Source organism: Artemia franciscana, chromosome 21, assembly GCF_032884065.1.
Source record: "Artemia franciscana chromosome 21, ASM3288406v1, whole genome shotgun sequence".
Classification (NCBI taxonomy): Eukaryota; Metazoa; Arthropoda; class Branchiopoda; order Anostraca; family Artemiidae; genus Artemia; species Artemia franciscana.
The window spans coordinates 10,245,680-10,269,274 of record NC_088883.1 but is presented as its reverse complement, the minus strand read 5'-3'; the positions used below and the strand labels follow the sequence as shown (position 1 = coordinate 10,269,274).

Genomic DNA, 23,595 nt, shown 5'->3' with positions numbered 1-23,595 from the left:
TGATTAATGTCAAAGCAACTCGGTGGAATTTTTGAAATGATGTTGAGAAAAGGATTGTTGGAGTGCAGGACCAGATTGGGTAGGTCTGCACCAAAATAAACCTATTAAAGTTGAAAGTGAGTGAAATTGAGTTTCTCGATGAATATGCCAAGGTAACATAGCTTGTCAAAAGGGTAATTGACTAAATACAGGGGGAGAAGAACTCTTTTCTTGGAACGATGTTGTCCACGTTGATGGCACTTGGAAAGAAAATGATTGACAGAAAACACAAACACTCTATGAATCACGCACAAGTTCTTGTGGAGGCGACCTTGGATGGTTAAGAGAACCGGTTTGCACATGTTTTTACATTGTAGCTAAGTGGACCGAGTTTTAAGGAGCCAGCAATAGGCTCCTATTGCTGGTCTGGTCTCAAGCTACCCTGGTCTCCAGGAAAGATGGATACCAGGAGACATCCGTGACCGAATCATTTATTTGATTTGTGACAAAATCAAACATATTTTGTCTGATGATCTGTTGATTAATTGTGATGCCGAGCATTACAAAGTGACGTTGATCGATTTTGACGACTTTTTTACTTTCAACAGCAAGGGTGATGAGACAAACACGAATTCTTCTTTTGGCTGTAACATGAAATCCAGCTATTATGGCCCAGGGAAAATAAAAAACGTTCAATTGAGTCCTTGAGAGCAAATCTAGACGTTACCAAAATTTCCAACTTTCCAAAAGTTGAACTTTCCAAAAGTTCAATGCTGCCTCATCTTCGTTTGCTCCAGTATAATCTTTTTTTCTGTTTAGGGTTCGGTTTTAATTACAAAACAGAGTCAGCTTATAGATAAGAGGCTTGATAAACTTTTTTTTTGTGTAAAGCAAACTCCCATCTTTGATAATGAATTTCTTACGAACTTTCATCACAAACGGTTCACTTTTAGAAAAAGGTATATTGTAGCCAGAGTAATTGTATTTTAAATCCGTGTTTCGTAATTGAACAAAAATTTCTTCCCTAGCAGTTTATTTTGAAATAATAATTAATTACCTTATGGCATGAGTAATTTTCATTTGTCGTTAACTACATTTTAAGAGTATTTACCACAACACCGGTTGAAACTTTTAGCTTATGTTGAAGGGAATTTTGAAAAAAACTAAATTCTTGTTTGTGTCGCGGTTCTGTGTGCGCGACGCTACTAGTGCTACGACTACTGCTTTGGCTATGGCTACTACACAAGCAAAAAGTATTAAGGTAAAGCTTTCAAGAAATATCCGGGCTGAGGTTGAACGTAAATCAAAACAAACTAAGTGCAGGTAGATTGTCAAAAGTTTGAAACACGAATTTTCAAGAACGGTACAATTTACTAAGATGCACTTTTCAGGGTAAATTGTGGAAGATTTTGAAGAGGCCAGAAGGCACTAAGTACATACCATTACCATTTATGCCATGATTGCTCTAACAATCGGCGCTAAGGATATCAAGGTGAAACTTAGAGGGAAAGTTTAGAATGAGTTTCAATTAAACAAAAAACTATGTACACGCAGGTTTTCATAGGGGCATATCAATATCATAGGCAGAGCAGCGCAAACATAGGCAGCAATAATGGAAACTTTAAAGGGACTAATCCAATTAGAAAATAAAGGTTCCTGTATCCTTTCTAAGAGTCAAAATTGATTGGAGTGCAAGATATCTTCTTCCAAAGCCCACTAATTTCCCAAATGCATCTGTCAAATTTTAAGATAGCCGATTTGCTCAGCATAGTTGAACGGTTCAGTCACTATGTCTACAGTGATACTGGGTCTTTCAACCCCCTAAAAGTTATTCAATCTCTCCATTATTCTTTGAAATTAAATGCTCCTGTAAAACTAAATAAAAAAGCTTTGCTTATTATGCTGATTACCAATGATACATTTCAGAAATATCTTAGGAACGACTAAGGTTTAGCCTATTTCAAGCAGTTGGCTGTACGAAAAGTGTGGTTTAATCCCACTTTCTAGGTCTCTAATGCGGGAAAGGTTAAGTTAGCTAGAGCACGTTTTGTGGATGAGGGACGATAGGTTGCCGAAGATTGTCCTTTTTGGCCAACCATCTTGGCTAAACGAAATACAGATCTTCCGGGGCTGAGATGGAAGGTTGTTGTAAAAAAAGATTTAAAGGAAGTGGGAACTTCTCGGAAGGGTGAAGACAGAAGAGTCTTTGGACAGATTTAAATGGAGGAGGAGCTATCGCATCTGTGTTGGCCTCAGCTGGCTCGGTGCTGCATTGATCAGTTAGTAGTAGCAGTAGAAGCGGTAGTAGTAGTAGTGGTAGTAGTGGTTTTGAGTTGACTCGGTTATTTATTGCTATTTCCGTTCATTTATTTATGTATGGTGGTTGGTAGTAGTTTTACCCTTAAAGGGCTATTCGATTTTATTTTTGCAGATTTATTGGTCTAACGGAGCTTTTCAATTTTTTACGAACTTATTTTGTGGAAGTATTTTTTAAAATTAATTTCCTATAGGAGCAAAAATGTATGGCAGAGGTTATTCCTCAGATCAGCTCGGAATGAAGAAATCAATCTATATTTTCAAGACATTCAACATTTCAACTTTGATCACTTCCCCAACAAAATTGAATTTAAAAACTATACTATCATGCAAAGTTAAAGAAAGCAGCAGACTGAAAAGTCAAAACTTATAAGAGAGTTGCTTTCTTTCTTTTACCCAGGAGCCAGATACAATGTGAAAGTGGAAAAAAAACTTTGCACCTGGGAAGCAGCAGACAGAAAAAGCAGCAGACTGGGAAAGCAGCAGACGGAAAAGTCAAAGCTTATAAGAGAGTTGCTATCTCTTACAAGAGAGTTGCTTTTGCCCAGGAGCCAGATAAACATGAAAGTGGAAAAAAAAACTTTGCACCAGGGAAGCAGCAGACGGAAAAAGCAGCAGACTGGGAAAGCAGCAGACGGAAAAGTCAAAGCTTACAAGAGAGTTGCTTTTGCCCAGGAGCCAGATACAACATGAAAGTGGAAAAAAAAACTTTGCACCTGGGAAGCAGCAGACGGAAAAATTAGCAGACTGGGAAAGCAGCAGACGGAAAAGTCAAAGCTTATAAGAGAGTTGCTTTCTCTTACAAGAGAGTTGCTTTTGCCCAGGAGCCAGATACAACGTGAAAGTGTAAAAAAAAACTTTGCACCTGGGAAGCAGCAGAAGCAAAAAGCAGCAGACTGGGAAAGCAGCAGACGGAAAAGTCAAAGCTTATTAGAGAGTTGCTTTCTTTTACAAGAGAGGAACTTTTGCCCAGGAGCCAGATACAACGTGAAAGTGGAAAAAAAAACTTTGCACCTGGGAGGCAGCAGACGGAAAAAGCAGCAGACTGGGAAAGCAGCAGACGGAAAAGTCAAAGCTTATAAGAGAGTTGCTTTCTCTTACAAGAGAGTTGCTTTTTCCCAGGAGCCAGATACAACATGAAAGTGGAAAAAAAAACTTTGCACCTTGGAAGCAGCAGACGGAAAAAGCAGCAGACTGGGAAAGCAGCAGACGGAAAAGTCAAAGCTTATAAGAGAGTTGCTTTCTCTTACAAGAGAGTTGCTTTTGCCCAGGAGCCAGATACATCGTGAAAGTAGAAAAAAAAACTTTGCACCTGGGAAGCAGCAGACGGAAAAAGCAGCAGACTGGGAAAGCAGCAGACGGAAAAGTCAAAGCTTATAAGAGAGTTGCAATCTCTTACAAGAGAGTTGCTTTTGCCCAGGAGCCAGATAAACATGAAAGTGGAAAAAAAAAACTTTGCACCTGTGAAGCAGCAGACGGAAAAAGCAGCAGACTGGGAAACCAGCAGACGGAAAAGTCAAAGCTTATATAAGAGTTGCTTTCTCTTACAAGAGAGTTGCTTTTGCCCAGGAGCCAGATACAACATGAAAGTGGAAAAAAACTTTGCACCAGGGAAGCAGCAGACGGAAAAAGCAGCAGACTGGGAAAGCAGCAGACGGAAAATTCAAAGCTTATAAGAGAGTTGCTTTCTCTTACACGAGAGTTGCTTTTGCCCAGGAGCCAGATACAACATGAAAGTGGAAAAAAAACTTTGCACCTGGGAAGCAGGAGACGGAAAAAGCAGCAGACTGGGAAAGCAGCAGACGGAAAAGTTAAAGCTTATAAGAGAGTTGCTTTCTCTAACAAGAGAGTTGCTTTTGCCCAGGAGCCAGATACAACATGAAAGTGGAAAAAAAACTTTGCACCTGGGAAGCAGCTTACGGAAAAGCAGCAGACTGTGAAAGCAGAAGACGGAAAAGTCAAAGCTTATAAGAGAGCTGCTTTCTCTTACAAGAGAGTTGCTTTTGCCCAGGAGCCAGATACAACATGAAAGTGGAAAAAAAAAACTTTGCACCTGGGAAACAGCAGACGAAAAAAGCAGCGGACGGAAAAGTCAAAGTTTATACGAGAGTTGCTTTCTCTTACAAGAGAGTTGCTTTTGTGCAGGAGCCAGATACAACATGAAAGTGGAAAAAAAAATTTGCACCTGGGAAGCAGCAGACGGAAAAAGCAGCAGACTGGGAAAGCAGCAGACGGAAAATTCAAAGCTTATAAGAGATTTGCTTTCTCTTACAAGAGAGTTGCTTTTGCCCAGGAGCCAGATACAACATGAAAGTCGGAAAAAAAACTTTGCACCTGGGAAGCAACAGACGGAAAAAACAGCAGACCGGGAAAGCAGCAGACGGAAAAGTCAAAGCTTATAAGAGAGTTGCTTTCTCTTACAAGAGAGTTGCTTTTGCCCAGTAGGCAGATACAACATGAAAGTGGAAAAAAAACTTTGCACCTGAGAAGCAGCGGAAAGAAAAAGCAGCAGACTGGGAAAGCAGCAGACGGAAAATTCAAAGCTTATAAGAGAGTTGCTTTCTCTTACAAGAGAGTTGCTTTTGCCCAGGAGTCAGATTCAACATGATAGTGGAAAAAAAACTTTGCACCTGCGAAGCAGTAGACGGAAAAAGCAGCAGTGTCCCGCTTGTCATTTGTGTCCCGGTCTGTAATTTCTCTTTTAGTGTCCCGGTCGTCATTTATATTCCTTACTAGCTGTTGGGGTGGCACTTCGCGCCACCCCAACACCTAGTTGTTGGGGATGCTTCGCCCCCCCCAAGCCCCCCCGCGCGCGTAAGTCGTTTCGTGCCATATTAGTTACGCGCCATTGTAGTTGTGTCCCTGTGTCCCTGTTGTGTACCTGTGAATATAGATATATATATATATATATATATATATATATATATATATATATATATATATATATATATATATATATATATATATATATATATGTATATATATATATATATATATATATATATATATATATATATATATATATATATATATATATATATATATATATATATGTATATATATATATATATATATATATATATATATATATATTTATGCTTTTAACTACGTAAAACTTGCGAATATACAACATTCTTCGCTGTCCCATTGTCTCTGCATATAAATAGACTGTCAGGTTTACCGACTCTTGAACATACAACATATAATTGTCCATGGGAAAACAATCCGTGTTCAGATCTATACCTCATGATTCTAATGATTGCCCTTGAGCTTTGTTGATAGTGATTGCTATTCGACCATTCCCTGTGTCGCCGTCGTCATTTATATATATCCCCCTGTGCCCCCCGGCGTCCCCGTGGTAGTTTTGTCCCTGTGTCCCGGTCGTCATTTATATTCCCTGTGTCCCGGTCGTCATTTGTGTCCCGTTGTCCCAGTCTGTAATTTCTCTTTGAGTGTCCCGGTCGTCATTTATATTCATTGTGTCCCGGTGTCCCGGTCGTCATTTGTGTCCCGGCGTCCCGGTCTGTATATACATTCGTTTTTGAATTGGTCTTTTTTTATTTTTTAGTTTTTTACCTTTTTTTTAGTTTTTTTTAGTTATACCTCATGGTATTAATGATTGCCCTTGAGCTTTGTTGATGGTGATTGCTAATCAAACATTCCCTGTGTCCCCGCCGTCATTTATGTATCCCCCTATGCCCCCCGGCATCCCCGTTGTAGTTGTGTCCCTTTGTCCCGGTCGTCATTTATATTCCCTGTTTCCCGGTCGTCATTTGTGTCCCGGTGTCCCGGTCTGTATATACATTCGTTTTTGAATTGGTATATGATAAATAAATTTTTGTGTTTTTCCCCTTTTTTTCTTTTTATTTTTTTTTTATTTTTACTTTTTTTTTATTTTTTTAGTTTTTTTTCTTTTTTCTATTTAGTTTTTTTGTAGTTTTTACCTTTTTTAGTTTTTTTTATTTTATTTTTTTAGTGTTGTTTTTCTCCTTTATTTTTCAGTTTTTTTCCTTTTTTTCTTTTTTTTCTTTTTCAGTTTTTTTAGTTTTTTAGCTTTTTTGTTTTTATTAGTTTTTAGTTTTTTTTTGTAGTTTTTACCTTTTTTTTAGTTTTTTTAGTTTTTTTTTACTTATGTCCTGGTCGTCATTTATATTCCCTGTGTCCCGGTCGTCATTTGTGTCCCGGTGCTTTGTTGATGGTGATTGCTAATTGAACATTCCTTTTGTCCCGGTCGCTTTCTCTTTGAGTGTCCCGGTCGTCATTTATATTCCCTATGTCCCGGTTTCCCGGTCGTCATTTGTGTCCCGATGTCCCGGTCTGTAATTTCGTCAGTCGACAAACATGACGTCAGTCGACACACAAACATGACGTCACTCGACATACAAAGAGACAACTTATTTTTATATATATAGATGTCCCGGTGTGCCGGTCTGTGACATACGACAATAGATCAGTTATGTTGTAACTTTGTTCACAATCCCATTCTACACATGAAGAAATAGAAGCAGTACGATTAGGTGAAGGCATTCCCAAATGCTTGAGAAGTTTGTTTGCAATAGATAAGCACAAATTTTCAATCATAACTAAAGTGGTGTTATAAATTTCTGTTCTGAAGTCCAAGGTCATATTTGTTCTTTCCAGCCGTATTCGGTGGAGTATATTCTCGGCCATTTGCGATTTGTATTTCTTCCATAACTCTGTAGGAGATGAAGGAGAGCAACTTTTGCCGGAAGACACGGGCCGTAATGTCAAGTCTATGAACCGGCGATTGTCCAGGATGTAAAAGCTGTTGTATTCAATCCCAAGATGGATTATATATAAATGTAAAAAATGACGAATCATTAATCTATAGGCATAATATTTCATTGCGCTGCATTTTTTATCTATTTCTTTTTTTAGTGGCATGATTTATCAATTTAATATTGAAGTGATAGCCGTCGGCTCCATCCCAAAAAATGATAGGATATTGTAGGGCATCGTAGCATCGATGATTTTAGTAAAAACTTCTCTTTGAAACGCCTTCTTATATATTTATAATGACGTCATATACAAAGCCTTTGACGTCATATACATATCACCAACCATAACGATTGCCACTTCGTTGATAGTTGCGTATCAGTAAGCATCAATTCGATTGCTGTTTTGAAGAGAAGCACTAAATTATTATTTATGTGGAAAAGATGTTGCAACTGGGAAACGATAGACCTTTCAACGTTGTTTTTTTTTATCATCGTTATCACTTTCAAGTTGTTTGGTTTGTTTTACCTTGACTTGTCTTTCATCACTATGAAATACATATCGCCGAACCTTTGTTTTTTTAACTAAAATATGGTAGGCATTGATGACCTTATCTAAGTCAAAATCACAAACCCAATCATCATCGCTATCATTTTCAGTTTTGATACATTTTGACTCTCGCTGTCCAGGTTGCTTCTGGTTGCTCTTGTAATTCCTCGGCAAGCTTTATTTTGTTGATTTCTCTTTGAGACGCAAGCCTGTTTTCACGCTGTTGTTGTGATTCCTCGGCACGCTTTCTTTTCATACTTTCTCTATTAACCACAAGCCTGTTTTCACGCTGTTGTTGTGATTCCTCGGCACGCTTTCTTTTTTTACTTTCTATATTAGCCGCAAGCCTTTTGGCATTAGCTCTTTGAGCAGCTTCCTGAGCTGTTTCTTCTTAATGACGTCATATACAGTCGACAAACATGACGTCAGTCGACAAAAAACATGACGTCAGTCGACAGTCGACAAACATGACGTCAGTACACAAACAACTTATTTTTATGTGTATAGATTATTCAATAAGGATCTTATGACTATATTAATCAATAAGTTTTGAGTCATATCTGTGTATATATAAAAATAAGTTGTTTGTCTGTCTGTTGACTGACGTCATGTTTGTGTGTCAACTGACGTCATTATAAGGATTGAGCATTATGCCGTCATGAAGTCGTTTGTCGACTCACGTCATGTTTGTTGACTGATGAAATTACAGACCGGGACACCGGGACACAAATAATGACCGGGACACAGGGAATATAAATGACGACCGGGACACTCGAAGAGACACAACTACAATGACACGTAACTAATATGGCGCGTAACGATTTACGCGCGCGTGGGGCTTTGGGGGGGGGGCGCGAAGCGCCCCCATCAACTATTTTTTACCCAAAAACCCCCACCCACCAACAATTTTTTTACCCAACACCAAATTTTTCCATTAGATTACAATACATTTTTAAAATCTTTAATTTACTCGCATTGAAGCAAAATATAATTGATGCTCATTTATTTTCAGGTCCAGATAGCTGCAAGGTCCTTTGCTGCGGTCGTGGTTATAATACCTTAGTAAAGACAGTTAAAAGACAATGTCAGTGTAAGTTCCATTGGTGTTGTAAGGTAATATGTAAAGTATGCAGTGAAGTTGTTGAAGAAAATTTTTGTAAGTAATTACAATTTCGCGCTTGTTTTTATTAATTATTTTTTCTTTTTGAAGAGTTGAATTAAATATATTAAAATATATCTTGCTTGAATCCAGCTTATGTCATATAGTAGTTAAATGAAAGCAACCATGTTTTTTATTTTTATTTTCTCCCATTGGATGGTGCTTGGACGCATAAGAAAGCATACATCCATCATAAATAAAACTGTCTCAAACTTAGCTCATCCGCAAAATTGAGCCAGATTCAGCTCACTTGGTGAGGTAAATTAGCCCGGTGAAAAATTGTTGCCACTCCAACAAAAATAGTGGTAATATTCCTGGTCTTTTAAAACCACTACTAAGCTATAAAAAGTAGTACCTCCCTAATATTTGCCGTGTCTTGGGGTTTGCACAACACGCGGTGAACATCTTATTTCAGTACCATAATTTCTCTTTTGCTTATCAGATAAGCCGGATTTTTTTTTTTTTTTATTATTTCAAGGCAGCTATTTTTCCTCAATTTAATTCTGATATGACAGGAAAGGACACCTTTCATGTGAGGCAACTACATGCAAACACGTCTCATCTCTGAATTTTGCCTTTCAATGGTCCACGATCGCCTAGTGTGGTAATTCAGCGTTTTAACTATCTATTTTCCAAGAAAATATGATGGAAAAACTAGGAGCAGAAAAAACAGTTGAGATGCCCAGTTATTTTCGAAATTAAAAACTACAAGTTTTTTGGTTTATCAAAAACCTGCTTCTTTTCTCTGAAACAAAACCTGCAAAAATTCAGTTTTTAGGCATGCATCGTTCAATAATTTACCCTTTTTCTATTGAAACCACATTATAAAGCTATTTCAGTTTTGTTCATAAAAAAATAATTTATATTTTGCTATTTATTGATTTTCAAAGTCTTTTCTGGTTTAGTTAGCATCCCCCCGAAACAGTCCTAGAAAGGAATGTAATGAATTGGCATAAATTGTACCTCTGAATTTCTAAGGGAGAGGGGGAAATTTTCTGTTTTAATTTTTGTCCCTGAAACTACGAATTTGATTTTTCAATATAAATATCCCTCTAAGACTATTTTCTCGAAATTTAACGGGATAAAGAATCAAGGAGGGATAGCCCATTCTCCAATATACGTCATTGATGATTAGGTACAGCATTTTCTATAACAGAAAATGAACTCATTTTGACAGTTTCCACCATTTTTGAAGCACTAGCTCTCTCACTAGCAGCTGTTCATAATGACAAATAAAAAATGAAAACTTTTGCTTATGCCCTTAGATTATATCCAAATTTTCAGCTACATTTGCGGGGGGAGGGTTAAACTGCTAAACTGGAAGGGGCTTAAAAAATATGATGCAAAGTCAAAAGTCAAAAATAATACTTGAGTGTAGTGAAGTATCAATTTGATTAAACCTATCTGGCTTAAAGATGTTCAAACATTTTATTGAACATTCTTTTCGAAAAACAAAACAGCAATATCCTATATAACTATTGTCTTTTTTTTATTCTAGGATTTCAGAAACAGGGTGGGTCCCAAAGCTCTTCCCTACATAAGTTTAATAATTTATTGCCTATCTCATAACGTTTTATTTTAAGATGACTTCTTATAATTTTTGCCGACTATCCTTATTTAGTTTTACAGGAATATTTAATTTCAAAGAATAATGGGCAGATTAAATAACTGTTAGGGGGGTTGAAAGACCCAGTATCACTGCAGATATAGTGACTGAACCGTTCAACTATACTGAGCAAAATGGCCATCTTAAAATTCATCAGATGTATTTAGAAAACTAGTGGGCTTTGGAAGAGGATTTCTGGCCCTCCAATCAATTTCGACTCTTAGAAAACATACAGGAACCTTTAATTTCTAATTGGATTAGTTCCTTTGAAAGTTTCCATTATTGCTGCCTATATTGGCGCTGCTCTGCCTATGATACTGATTATGTGCCCCTCTGAAAACCTGCATACGCTTAGTTTTTCTTGTTTTATTGAAACTGCCTCTAAACTTTCCCTCTAAGTTTCACCTTGATATCCTTAGCGTCGATTGTTGGAGCAATCATGGCAGAAACAGTAAGGGTATATACTTAGTGCGTTCTGGGTCCTTCAAAATCTTCCACAATTTACCCTGAAAGGTACATCTTAATAATGTGTACCGTTCTTGAAAAATTGGTGCTCCAAACTTTTGACAATCATCCTGTACTTAGTTAGTTTTGATTTAGTTCAACCTCAGGCCGGATATTCCTTGAAAGCTTTACCTTTGTACTTTTTGCTTGTCTAGCAGCAATAGGTAGGGCAGTAGTTGCAGGATTAGTAGCATTGTGCGCACATAACCTTTGTTTTTTTTCAACACCCCCTTCAACGTAAGTTATAAATTTCAACCAGTCTTGTGGGAAACACTTTTAAAATGTAGTTAGCGACAAATATAAATCACTCGTGCCATAATGTTGTTAATTACTATTTCAAAATACATTGTTAGAGAAGAAATTGTATTTAATTAAAAAACAGGTCTTTAAAATAAAAATTACTCTGGCCACAAAATACCTTTTTGTCAAAGTGAACCGTTTATGATGAAAATTCTTAAAAAAAACATTATTAAAGATAATGAATTTCTTATCGAAGTTTGCTTTTAACAAAAAAAAAATTCTAAAGCCCCTTACCTACAAGCTGACTCTGTTTTGTAATGAAAACCAAATCTTAAACGTAAAAAAACATTATACTGGCTCAGACGAAGGTATGGCAGCATTGAACTTCTATTAAGCTCTTCCAGCGTCTAGATTTGCTTCCAAGGACTCAATTGAACGTTTTTTTTTACCGTCCATGAGCCTTTAGCTGTATTTTCTTGTTACAGCCAAAAGAAGAATCCGCGTTTGTCTCAAAACCCTCGCTGTCGAAAGTAAAAAAGTCATCAAAATTCACCAACGTCACTTTGTTGTGCTCGGCATCACAATTATTAGTCAAAAAAAAAAAAAAAAAAAAAAAAAAAAAAAAAAAAAAAAAAAAAGCCGTCCTGGCCGAGCGGGTTGGTGCGCTGGATTCGGGATCCCTTGTCTGAGAGGACGCGGGTTCGAATCCCAGTGTACCCAATTCTTCAGTTTGGGACGGCCACGGTAGCTTTCACTAGCTATTTCTGGCTTCTTAAAACTAGGTCCGCTTGATTCATTATACAAGCATGTGCAAACCAGTTCTCTAAACCATCCAAGGTTGCTGCCACAAGAACTGGTGTGTGCTTTATAGAACGTTTATGTTTTCCGTCAATCATTTTCTTTTCAAGTACCATCAACGAGGACAACATCGTTCCAAGAAAACAATTCTTGTCCCCTGTAGTATGTCAAGTGCTCATTTGAAAGGCTACGTTACTTTGGCATACTCATCGAGAAACTCAATTTCACTCACTTTCAACTTTGGTAGGTTTAGTTTGGTATAAACCTACCCAATCTGGTCCTGCACTCCAACAATCCATTTCACAACATCATATTAAAAAATTTCACCGAGTTGCATTGGGAACTATTAGCTGCTTTGACATTAATCAGAGGATTCTGAGCCCTGCCTCCATATATTCCACCTCCTGCATATATTCCACCTGCCTCCTGTATTCCACAGTGTTTGACCATTGAAACATGGTACAATTTTTTTTCTACAAGACACGTTTGACATGAATATTTCACTATCTTTACTAGCAACAAGATTCAGTGTGTGGCTCACAAAATGCAAGCGATGGGTTAAGCATCATCCGCTTCCAGATTATTCTGTTTCACCTCAATTTTCTGTCTGCAAGTTAAGCAAATTTTCAACTTAAACAATTACGGAGGTGTAATTGTGCTTTCATAATGTCCATTATCATAACTTCTATTAAGCATAGTGTCAGTTGGGCTGACTGGATATGCAGATTTCCTAAAAGCTTTCACAAAATTACTGCCATGGTCTGTCAGTTTTCGCAATTAGCTTTCTGACAGGAGACCACTTGCTTTCTGAATCTCGTTAAGATGACCAGCAAAAGCACAATAATCATTTAAGCCTGTAAGCCTTCGATTATTTATTGTAGCTGACGCTCTGTTAAGGTCATCGTCTCACCGGTGTGCAGTAACGTCAATTTAGCTTTTATGATTGGATGTCCATAAATTTGTAGCAGTGCACACACAATCCAAGTCAGCAAATTTGTTCTTAAAATTGTCATTATCTTTTGGAACCACTGGTCTATATGAGTGGGCAGGGTGCTTAGAAACATAATTCTCGCATAAAGAGTAAAGCCATGCACCAAGTTTTGAAAGTGTTTTTCTCCGCAGTCGCAAGAAGCCGCATTTCTTCAATTGTGTAAACCATAATGAGATCATCAATCTGCCTCTGACAAAGTTTACTTGGCTTTACTCAAAGAAATCTCTGCTCGTATTTTTTTTTCTTGTAGGATTTCTTTTCTTTTTCTGTAATGGCTTCAAAATCCAAGCTGCTGAAATCCTCAGATTTAATTGGAGGTTTGACACCCTCTCCTGACTCTGACGTCTCTGATTCAGTACCATCAAGGCTATATGTGAAAACACGCCTTTCTTCTGTTTTTTTCTCCTGGTTCTCCTTTTACTTAAAAAAAAAAATCATAAGTCAGTTGAACACACTAGAAAATGAAGCTTTTTCTGGCACCTTCTACTACCTGACAACAACAACAAATTGTTGACGAAAGTTTTCTTTAAACAAAATATTTGGTACAACTTGTTCTTATTGAGGGATATTAATATACATTTCATCACTAACCAGCTGAAAAAGTAAGTAAATAAATATAAACACCCCAACACCTAGTTGTTGCTATCTATATATATATAGATAGATAGATAGATAGATACGTCAGTTGACAAACATGATGTCAGTCGACACACAAACATGACGTCATTAGAGAGACAGACACACAGACAAACAACTTATTTTTATATATATAGATAAGCAACCTCTGCAGAGCAAGATACAAGTTGGACAAAGTTTAGCAACAATTTCTTTTATTTTTTCAAGATATTTAGACAGATATAAGGCCTATGTAAACAATTATACTCTTTACATTCCCAGTTTGTCAAAAATTAAATAAAAAAAACTAGTTTTTTTTTTTTTTACTGAAAGTAAGGAGCGACATTAAAACTTAAGACGAACAGAAATTAATCCGTATATTAAATGGGTTGTCCCCTCCGCAATCCCTCGCTCTTTACGCTAAAGTTTTTAATTGTTTTAAAAAGTAGAACTGTGGCAAAGATTCAAACTTTAACGCAAAGAGCGAGGGATTGCGGAGGGGACAACCCATTTCATAAACGGAGTAATTTCTGTTCGTTTTGAGTTTTAATGTCGCTCCTTACTTTCAGTTAAAAAAACTAGTTTCTATTTAATTTTTGGACGTTTTTGAATTAATGCATGTTTGATTTTGGCTCTCCACACATAAATTATTTAATGAAACTTGCATATTAATTCTTTTTTTGGCTAAATGGCGTTCTCTTAGTTTTGATCAGATGATTTTGAGAAATAAGGGATGGGGAAGGAGCCCTGTTGCCCTCCAATTTTTCGGTTACTTAAAAAGGCAACTAGAACTTTTAATTTTTAATGAACGTTTTTATTAGTAAAAAATATACGTAAGTTAAGAATTAACTTACGTAACAAACTTTTATATTCTTATATTTTTATTATGTATATGAGGGGTTTGTCCCCTCGTTAATACCTCGTTCTTTACACTAAATCTTAAGTATTGTCCCAATTCTATAATAATAACCCCTTAATCAGAAAGGCCGTAGAATAAATAGTTTAAATTACTATAAATACTTTAGCATAAAGAGCGAGGTATTTATCTTCTCCTAGCTTCGCTCTTTATGCTAAAGTATTCTTAGAACCCCTCATATACGTAATAATCTCTGTTCGTTTTAAGTTTTAATGCTACTCCTTACTTTCAATTGAAAAAACTTTTTCATGTTGATTTTTTCATTGTTTTTTTTTATAGTAATGCTAGAAAGTCCCACGCCCTTTTCATTGAATTTCTCCTCCCCCGTGACATATTCCTCCAAGGAAAGATCCTCCCACATAGCCCCCTCCCCTCAACCCCACCCCCAAACCAAAAAATCCCACTGAAAACGTCTGTACGCTTCCCAATAACCATTACTGTATGTAAACACTGGTCAAAGTTTGTAACTTGCAGCCCCTTCCCCAGGGTCTGTTGGGGAGTAAGTCATCTCCAAAGACATAGTTATTATGGTTTTCGAGTATGCGGAACAAAATGGCTATCTCAAAATTTTGATACGTGGACTATGGGAAAAAATGAGCGTGGGAGGGGGCCTAGTTGCCTTCTATTTTTTTGTCACTTAAAAAGGGCACTAGAACTTTCATTTCCGTTAGAATGAGCCCTCTTGTGACATTCTAGGACCACTTGGTCGATACTATGACCCCTGGGAAAAAAAGAAAACAAAACAAATAACAAATAAACACGCATCCGTGATCTGTCTTCTGGCAAAAATACGAAATTCCACATTTTTGTAGATAGAAACTTGAAATTTTTTTGTTTGGTTCTCTAATACGCTGAATGCGATGGTGTGATTTTCGTTAAGATTCTATGACTTTTAGGGGGTGTTTCCCCCTATTTCCAAAATAAGGCAAATTTTCTTAGGCTCGTAACTTTTGACGAAACTTACATATTTAAAATCAGCATGAGAATCCGATTCTTTTAATGTATCTTTTAGCATCGAAATTCCGTCTTTTAGAGTTTCACTTACTATTGAGCCTGGTCGCTCCTTACTACAGTTCGTTACCACGAACTGTTTGATATCAGTTTCTCTGTCACAAAACAGGGCAACGCAGTCTAGCGGTAAGGAAGCAGATGTCCGAAATCCTCTTCGCCTGGCTTACATTCACTGACACAGTAAAATTTCGGCCTGAATCTCCTTACAGTTTACGTGTCACGCTTTAGTCTGAGTTTTCTAAAGTGATGATGTTGCGTACTACATCCATAAGACCCACAAAACTATTCTTATCTGAATCCAGAGCTATTTTGTTGCATTAACCTTGTTTTTAATGTTGTAAGAACAATTTTCAAAGTGGGTAATTAATCTTGCAGCTATAAGAGAGAACCAACTTGATAGGAAAAGTCAAGACCAATAGTGAAACAATTGGCAAGTAAACCTTTACAAGTCTTCCAGCCATCAGATGTTCTAGAACTAAACATTTTTAAGCTTATTACCTGTGTCATCCCCAAATGAGTTTCTGTTTTAACCCAATGCCATTGGGTGATTTGCCTGGTAAGACGTAAATGCTTGAAGCTTAGACCAAGATTTAAATAACTTCTCGAAAACGACCTCCCCATGTGTTAAGCCTAATTTAAGTGCCTAATGTTCCACTTTTTATGGCGCGGATATTATGCTTTTCAGTTTAATTATATTACACTCAGTCCAGTTTATTTAAAACGCTTTAAAAAGCTTCCCTTCCTTAAAAAGCCTGAAGGCTAAAAATGACGACCAATCTAAATTTGTTTCATGGCTACTCAATTTTTGTTGTTTTTATATATAACTACTCTACAAATATACCTGGCCTCCGGTACAGTGTATCTATGGGTCTACGTCTAAATCAACATCTTGAAAAGCTAAAAATGGAAAATAGAGTCTGGAAAAACAGTCATTACTCCAAGAAACTGTGTTTGGTACATAAAAGTATTTATGAAGATTGGAAAGAGTTGATTTGCGTATAAATACAGAAAAAAATCAAATAAGTTTTCAAAGTGCTTGATGTTATTTTTAATTACATATTTTTAAATACTTTTAAACTTACTTAAATACTTATTTAAATATTTGTAATTAATTGGTTTCAGTACACTGGTTTCAACTTAGTACCCTAGACTGTTCCTGTTACTAACAGGTCCTTTTGACAACTTGTATGGGCATGGTGTGTTTTTTATTTAGTTTAATACTGTTTAAATATCCCGCTATTTTTGGGCCTTTTCACCCTTACCTTTAGTAGAATTAACAATAGTAGTAATAATAATAGTAGTAGCAGTAGGATTAATATTAGTGACCTTGGCTTTATTGTCGGTATTAATAGTAACAGTAGTAACTAGTAGCTGTAGCAGTAGTAGTAGCAGTAGTTGTATGAGTAGAAGCATATGTATTAAGATGCAAAGTATGTCCTTTGTTTAGTTCAACATCCCTCACTACATTACGTGTAAGTTTCACTTCGCACATAAAGCCGTTCCTAAGATGTTGCCGATAAGCACTTTTCACAACCTACATACAGGTGGTGTAATATTATTCAGGTCACCCTCCACCTCAATGCTTCCAAAAACCTTCACCTTCATACCATAAGGCATGCTTTTAATAATAGTCAAAGTAGTAGTATTAGTCCTAGTAATATTAGCATCAGTATTAAAAACAATAATACTAGTACTAGTAGCAGCAGTGGTATCAGTATACTGTCTTTTATTCAGTTGAATATCCTCCTCATCAAGTTGTGGAAGTTTCACCTTGATACAATCAGGTTTCTATGACATTGCCGATAGACCCTTTTGATAACGTTTATTCATTTATTTCCTCTAGTTTTCATCTTAATACTCTTAGCCTTGCAAGTATATAAAATACAAGTAGTTGTTGAAATAGAAGCAGTAAAAGTAGTAGTAGTAAAAGTAGTGGTAGTAATAGTTTTAGCAACAGTATGCTTTTGGTCAATTGATCTCTCCCTTTTAAGATTCCCTGAATTTTCCAGCCTAATCCCCAAATCCTTCCATGAGAAACCTCCTTTTGATAATCTACAGGCAGATATTTGATTTCGTTCAAATTTTACCTCAATACACTCCCTTCATACATTTAGCCTTAGTAGTAATGTTTCATACTAGAAGTGGTAATGAAAAGTAGTAGCAGTTATAGTGTTGTATTTGTAGTAGCAGTAACAGTAGTAGAAGGAGTATCTAGATTAGAAGGGGCATGCACACGTTACCTTTTTTCCAGTTGAGCATCCTTCTCGCGATACCCTGAAAGTTTCAACTTTATATGGTACGCAAATCCAAAATATTGTTGAAGGGCCCATTTGACTCCCTATTTATGCTCTTTTCATCTTAATACTCTTTACCTTCAAAGGAATAACAATTAAAGTAGTAGTTGGAATTGTTTAGTATCGGTAGTAGAACTAGTAGTAGAAGTAGTAGTAGTAAAAGTAGTAGTAGTAGTAGTAGTAGTAGTAGTTGTTGTTTTAGTAGTAGTAGTAGTAGTAGTAGTAGTAGTAGTAGTAGTAGTAGTACTACTAGTAGTAGTAGTAGTAGTAGTAGCAATAGCAGCAGTAGTAGTAGTAACAGTAGTAGTTGCAGTAGTGGAATTAGTAGTAGTAGTAGTAGTAGTAGTAATAGTAGTAGTAGTAGTAGTAGCAGTAGTAAAAGTAACAGTGATAACAGTATTATTAGTAGTATGGACATATTATCTTTTGTTCAGTTGATCTTCTTCTTTAACTAGCCAAGCCATTAATTATATTAGGATCCGTTGTGAGTTAAAAAAAAAAATCACAAAAAATTACTTTAAGAGCTTAGTGTTCAGTACGACTAGAGACACATAGGTTTGAAAAACTGCATTGACTGATCCAATGCCATATAAACAACAACATGCCATGCCGGATAGATTGCTGTAAAATAAGTTTATAGCAATGTTTTAATATATTATAAAGTTAAAAATAAGAAAATCAAGCTTAAATTACCAATACAAATTTGTTTCCTGTATATTCATACCTAAACCTACGATTCTCTAAGGCTTTTTTTTGGTTATTTCAAATTAAGAAGTTTATCGGAAAGTACTAAATTTTCAATAGTTATCAAGCACCATGCGAGTTATTAAGAATCATGTTTAACCTTTAATGGATGAGAGCCATATTTCAGAAAGTGTGTTTTTATTGGTCATAACACCAACAACAACACCACAAAAACAATATTCCTAGTGAGGCTATCCTTAGCCTATACTCTCACTTTTTTTCTGACCTGACTTTACTTTGTCCCGTTCACTCGGGCCTTTTTTGCCATGCAGGTATACCCTCACGTCATTTGTTGACTCACTTTGTTCAGTGTAGTCGGTAGTTTGGTCCACAAGCCTTTACAGATTTTTATACCGGACGTTATATTTATGGACGTCCATTATGACGTCATACTAGACGACCTAAGAGACGTTATATTTACTTAAAGACTTTTTTGACATCACATTCCCTCTTTTGTAGTTTTTTTAGTGTTTCTAGCTTTTAACTTTATAGAATGATCTACATGTTTATTACATTAAATGAATTAAATATACATTTAATAGAATGGTTCCCGACAGATTTTGGGCTTCGCCCGTTTAGGCCTTACTACAACCCCGATGCCTCTGTCGCAAAATACAATACCTTTTGTGCAATGCATGATGCAATTGTAACCTTGTTATGTGTTTTTTTGCTGTTTAAATAATAGGAATGTTTAGTCATTCACAAGAAAATTTTATTTTTCCAAGTATACGCTCTAGAGTATAGTCAGCCAGAGGGAGGGCGCACTGTCCATGACTAACGAACATATTCCCATACTCAATAGGAGTGGTCTGTGCCCGGTGTTAGCAATAATGTATTCATACTCTAGTGAATTAAAGGTTATTCTGTGAAATTTTCACGTTCCGAGTTTAAAGCTTAGTTGTAGGTCACTGAAAGGATTGATAAACAAACAGCTAATCATATGAATGGACAACCGATTTCGTTTGTCTTGCTTAATGCTTCGGTTTTTTTTTATTCATTCAATAAAAAAAAGAGATTTTCAGCTGAAAGTAAGGAGCAACATTAAAACTTAAAACGAACAGACATGTTACGCATTTTTGGTGGTTAGACCCTTCAATAATGCCTCACTCCTTATGCTTAAGTTCGAATGTTGTTCTAGTTCCTCAAGAATGACCCCTGAATCACAAAAGCCGTTTAATTAGAATACATAGGTCTTTTGAAAATACTAGAAATACTTTAGGGTAAAGAACAAGGTATTGGTGAGGGTAAAAACCCTTTATATACGTAATAATTTCTGTTCGTATTAAGTTTTAACGTTGCTCCTTAATTTAAACTGACACAACTATTTTTTTCTATATTTAATTTCTGATCATTTTTTAGATAATGCTGGGAGATCCAGCACGCCCTTCATGGAAATTCTCTTCTCCTATGAACAGTTCTTCCCTGTAAAGGTCCTCTAGCGTAACCCTCTCCCCCAGGAGAAAAAATCCCCCTGAAAACGTCTGTATACTTCCCAATAGCCCATACAATATACAAACAATGGACAAAGTTCATAGCTTGCAGCCCTTCCCCGGAAGCTGTGGGAAGATTAGTTTGTCTTCAGAGACATAGAATTTAAAACTTTTGACTATACTAAACAAAATGGCTATCCCAAAATTTGAGCCGATGACTCTGGAAAAACATGACAGTTTGAGGGGGCCTCTTTGCCCTCAAAGTTTTTTGGCCACTTAAAATGGGCAATACAACACTTAATTTCCGTTCGAATGAGCCCTCTCGTGAAATTATAGGATCAGTAGGTTAGTTCGACCACCCCTGGGAAAAAAAGTAAGTAAACACGCATCCATGATCTTTCTTTAGGCAAAAAATACGAAATTCCACATTTTAGCAGATTGGAGCTTGGAACCTTTGAAGAAGGGGTTCTCTGATGCACTAAATTCTATGGTAACATTTTCATTAAGTTCTATGACTTTTGAGGGGTGTTTTCCCATTTTTCTAAAATACGACGTATTTTCTCAGGCTCGTAACTTTTGCTGGTTAGTTTCAGACGAGCCCTAGCAACCAATTCCAACGTGGCCCTAGCAGCCAACAAGTATTATTGATTATTGATCTATTGCTCACTCGTGGCTGTTATATAACAGTTAATTATTTACCTCTGCAGAGCCCTAGCAACCAGTTCTAGCCAGGCCATAGCAACCAGTTCCAAGCAGGACCTAGCAACCAACAACTATTATTGATCTATTTAGCAGACCTGGATGTTAATTTTAAATTAACAACCAGTCACAGACAGACCTTTGAGGTTAGCTGCAAAAAAAAAATATCAAGATTAGCATTAAAAACATGTTTTTAATTATTCCTCTTTCATTTCAATGAATTGCCTTGTTTCATCTCATTTTATTTATCTCTCCTGGTTAAAAATCGATGAGGTAAGGAGGCTGGGACCAGCGTAGTGCCAAGTATTTCTTTTTTTATTTTAGTACAAGTACCAAGTACTCAGAGAAATTTTTATTTAAGTACAAGTACTAAATGCTTCTCTAAAAATTTACTTAAGTAATAAGTACTTTTGAAAAAGTACTTCATTGCTTAAGTACTCAAATATTTCGATTTTACTTCAGCGTTTAAGTACTCAAGCACTAATTTTTTACTTACAGTAAATAACACGCAAAACACTTCTTTAATATCCATTTCCTCTCCAAGTAGACAAGAAAGCAAGATTCTGACAAGAAATCGACCACTTTTCAGAAAAACCGACAGTTTTCTTGAAAAAAATCAACTGGTTTCACGAAAAATCGAATTTTTCTTCAGTTAAGATACAAAAAGAAAAGAATTTACAAAGAACACTCATTACAGATTCATCATAACATAATTTCTCAATTGCTCCTTTGAACAGCTGAAGCTTTTCAAACTTACCATCGCTGAGCATGTTACTTTTTGGAGTAAAAATTCCATCACCTACCGAAAAAAGTCGTTCTGCAGGTGCAGACGAAGGAATGATACAGTTGTACTTCCTGAAAACTTTCATTACCCCTGGGTGCACTCTGAGCATAGATAGCTCCTTTTGCCTCTCATACAAATATGACAAAACCTCCACCTTCACAGGATTGATTTAACGTCCACGGTTGCCGGAATTATCACAAGTTGTTTCTTCATCGCTAAGATCAAAGTATTCATCTCCAAACAAAAAGCTACTTTTATCAGCCTCGTTAGTACTTCAAAAATCTTCAATCTTTTTTGCTTTGTCCATCAAGAGTTCAACTGCTATACCCCTCTGGTTATCAGGAAACTACTTCAATTTGAAGAAAAGATGATTTGAAGTGACAATAACTTAATCTCTTGCATGAAGAACTCTCTCGTCAAGGATTGCGGGAAATCTTTTTCTGAGACCCACAAGTAGAGCATATACCAAAGGCTGACTGACTATAAGAGATCTTTCAGCTTTTTGAGCTTCCTTTCAAGCGATTTGATGGTAGGATAAGTAGCACCTACGTAGAATTTTTCCTACTCCTGAAAATTTTCCAACGCCACTGCTACTGGCTCCATAATTTTCATGTATTCTTCCAGAATTTCAACATCACGAGAAGTTTACCTTGATTTTGTAAAGCATCACATTCGTCAGCAATCTTTCCGATTTTGTGTTAATCCATCAAACGTTTGACACTATCACACTTCGAGTTCCACCCGGTTACCACAGGTCTTAGAAGCTGTTTGTCATATACCTCTTTCTTAGCATCAGCTGCTTTTGAACTCTTATTCACGGTAGCTCAGAGAGCAATACACTTCGGAAAAGCGGTGTCGTACTGCCTCTTATATGCAAATTATCACAGAGGGCTTTATCAGAATTGGTGGATGCAAGGAGGTTAAGTGTATTGCTGACACACCTGTGTGGAGAAAGTTGGAAATACTCGGTGTTGTCATGAGAATCGAGTATCTCTCCAACGTTTGTAAAACAGAATGAACCATTCTGGCCTGATTCATCTTTATTTTCTCCATCATTGACTTGGAAATCTTCGTCGTAAACCATCAGATATTCCCTGAATGTTTTACTAAAGTTAGAGGCGTTATCGGTCAAAACCCCTTTACCTTTTCATCAAATGCAATTTTGTACCTGGCAAACACACTATTCAGTTGTTCAGCAATTCTGTCGTAAGTGTGTGAGCCCTTGAACCGGGAACAAGCAAGGGCATAAGATTTCTTTTTCAAATCCTCGTCGAGCAAGTTTGCAGTCATTCCCAAGTGGCTTTTGTTGTTGGCAGACCAAATGTCTGCTGTCAACGACATGTTACTTCAATTTGCACAGCTAAAGCTTTTCTTCCTGGAACCTTTGCATAAGGTACAAGACCTGTTATCAGATTTTTGAACGACGGGTTCTCAACAATGTAAAGGGGTCGTATTTCAACCACAACATCCAAGTACCAAGAAATTCACTTTTGACTGTGACAGATTCAAGGGTCTTGCAGAAAAAAAAAATCTCACTTAGCATGACATATTGGCCGTGTGTCATGCCAGTATAATTTTTTTGTGCCATGAAGAAAGTACTTGAGTACTTAAGTACTTCAATTTTTTGCTTAGTATAAGTATTAAGTACTTTAACTTCTTTTTACTTAAGTAGAGCACAAGTACTCAGATTATTTACCAACAGCTAGTCTATATATAAAAATAAGTTGTATGTATGGATGTTTGTTTGTTTGTAAAAAGAGGGTTTGCATATGACGTCATTATAAGTATATAAGGCTTTGTATATGCACAGACAATGGGACAGCGAAGAATGTTGTATATTCGCAGGCTTTACGTAGTTAAAAACATATATATATATATATATATATATATATATATATATATATATATATATATATATATATATATATATATATATATATCTATATATATATAAATAAGTTGTCTGTCCGCTACGCCAGATTATATCTTATCTATATATAAAAATGAAACTAAACTGAGAAGCAAACTGAAACTAAAAATGTAGAAACTGGGAATTGTATAAATATTTCTATATATTTTGACAATAGATTAAAACAATTCGAAAACCTTATAACAGATATTTATAATTTTGAGGTTTATTATAAAATAGATGTTGGGGTGGCATTTCGCGCCACCCCAACACCTAGTTGGTGGGGCGCTTCGCGCCACCCAACACCTAGTTGG

The 23,595-nt window shown here is 36.4% G+C and overlaps 1 protein-coding gene across 4 annotated transcripts in view; it reads left to right on the top strand.

Moving 5' to 3' along the window:
* LOC136040625 (protein Wnt-7a-like) overlaps window positions 1–8,840 on the top strand; it is an 82,405-nt gene extending 73,565 nt beyond the window's left edge. For 3 of the 4 annotated variants that reach the window (XM_065724901.1, XM_065724900.1, XM_065724899.1), the window contains exon 6: window positions 8,594–8,839. In XM_065724901.1, coding sequence (XP_065580973.1) covers window positions 8,594–8,745 — 152 coding nt within the window. In that variant the 3' untranslated portion in view covers window positions 8,746–8,839. Of the gene's footprint in view, window positions 1–8,593 lie in introns of all 4 variants that reach the window. The other variant, XM_065724898.1, reaches the window with a different exon arrangement.
* The last annotated feature ends 14,755 nt before the right edge of the window (window positions 8,841–23,595 follow it).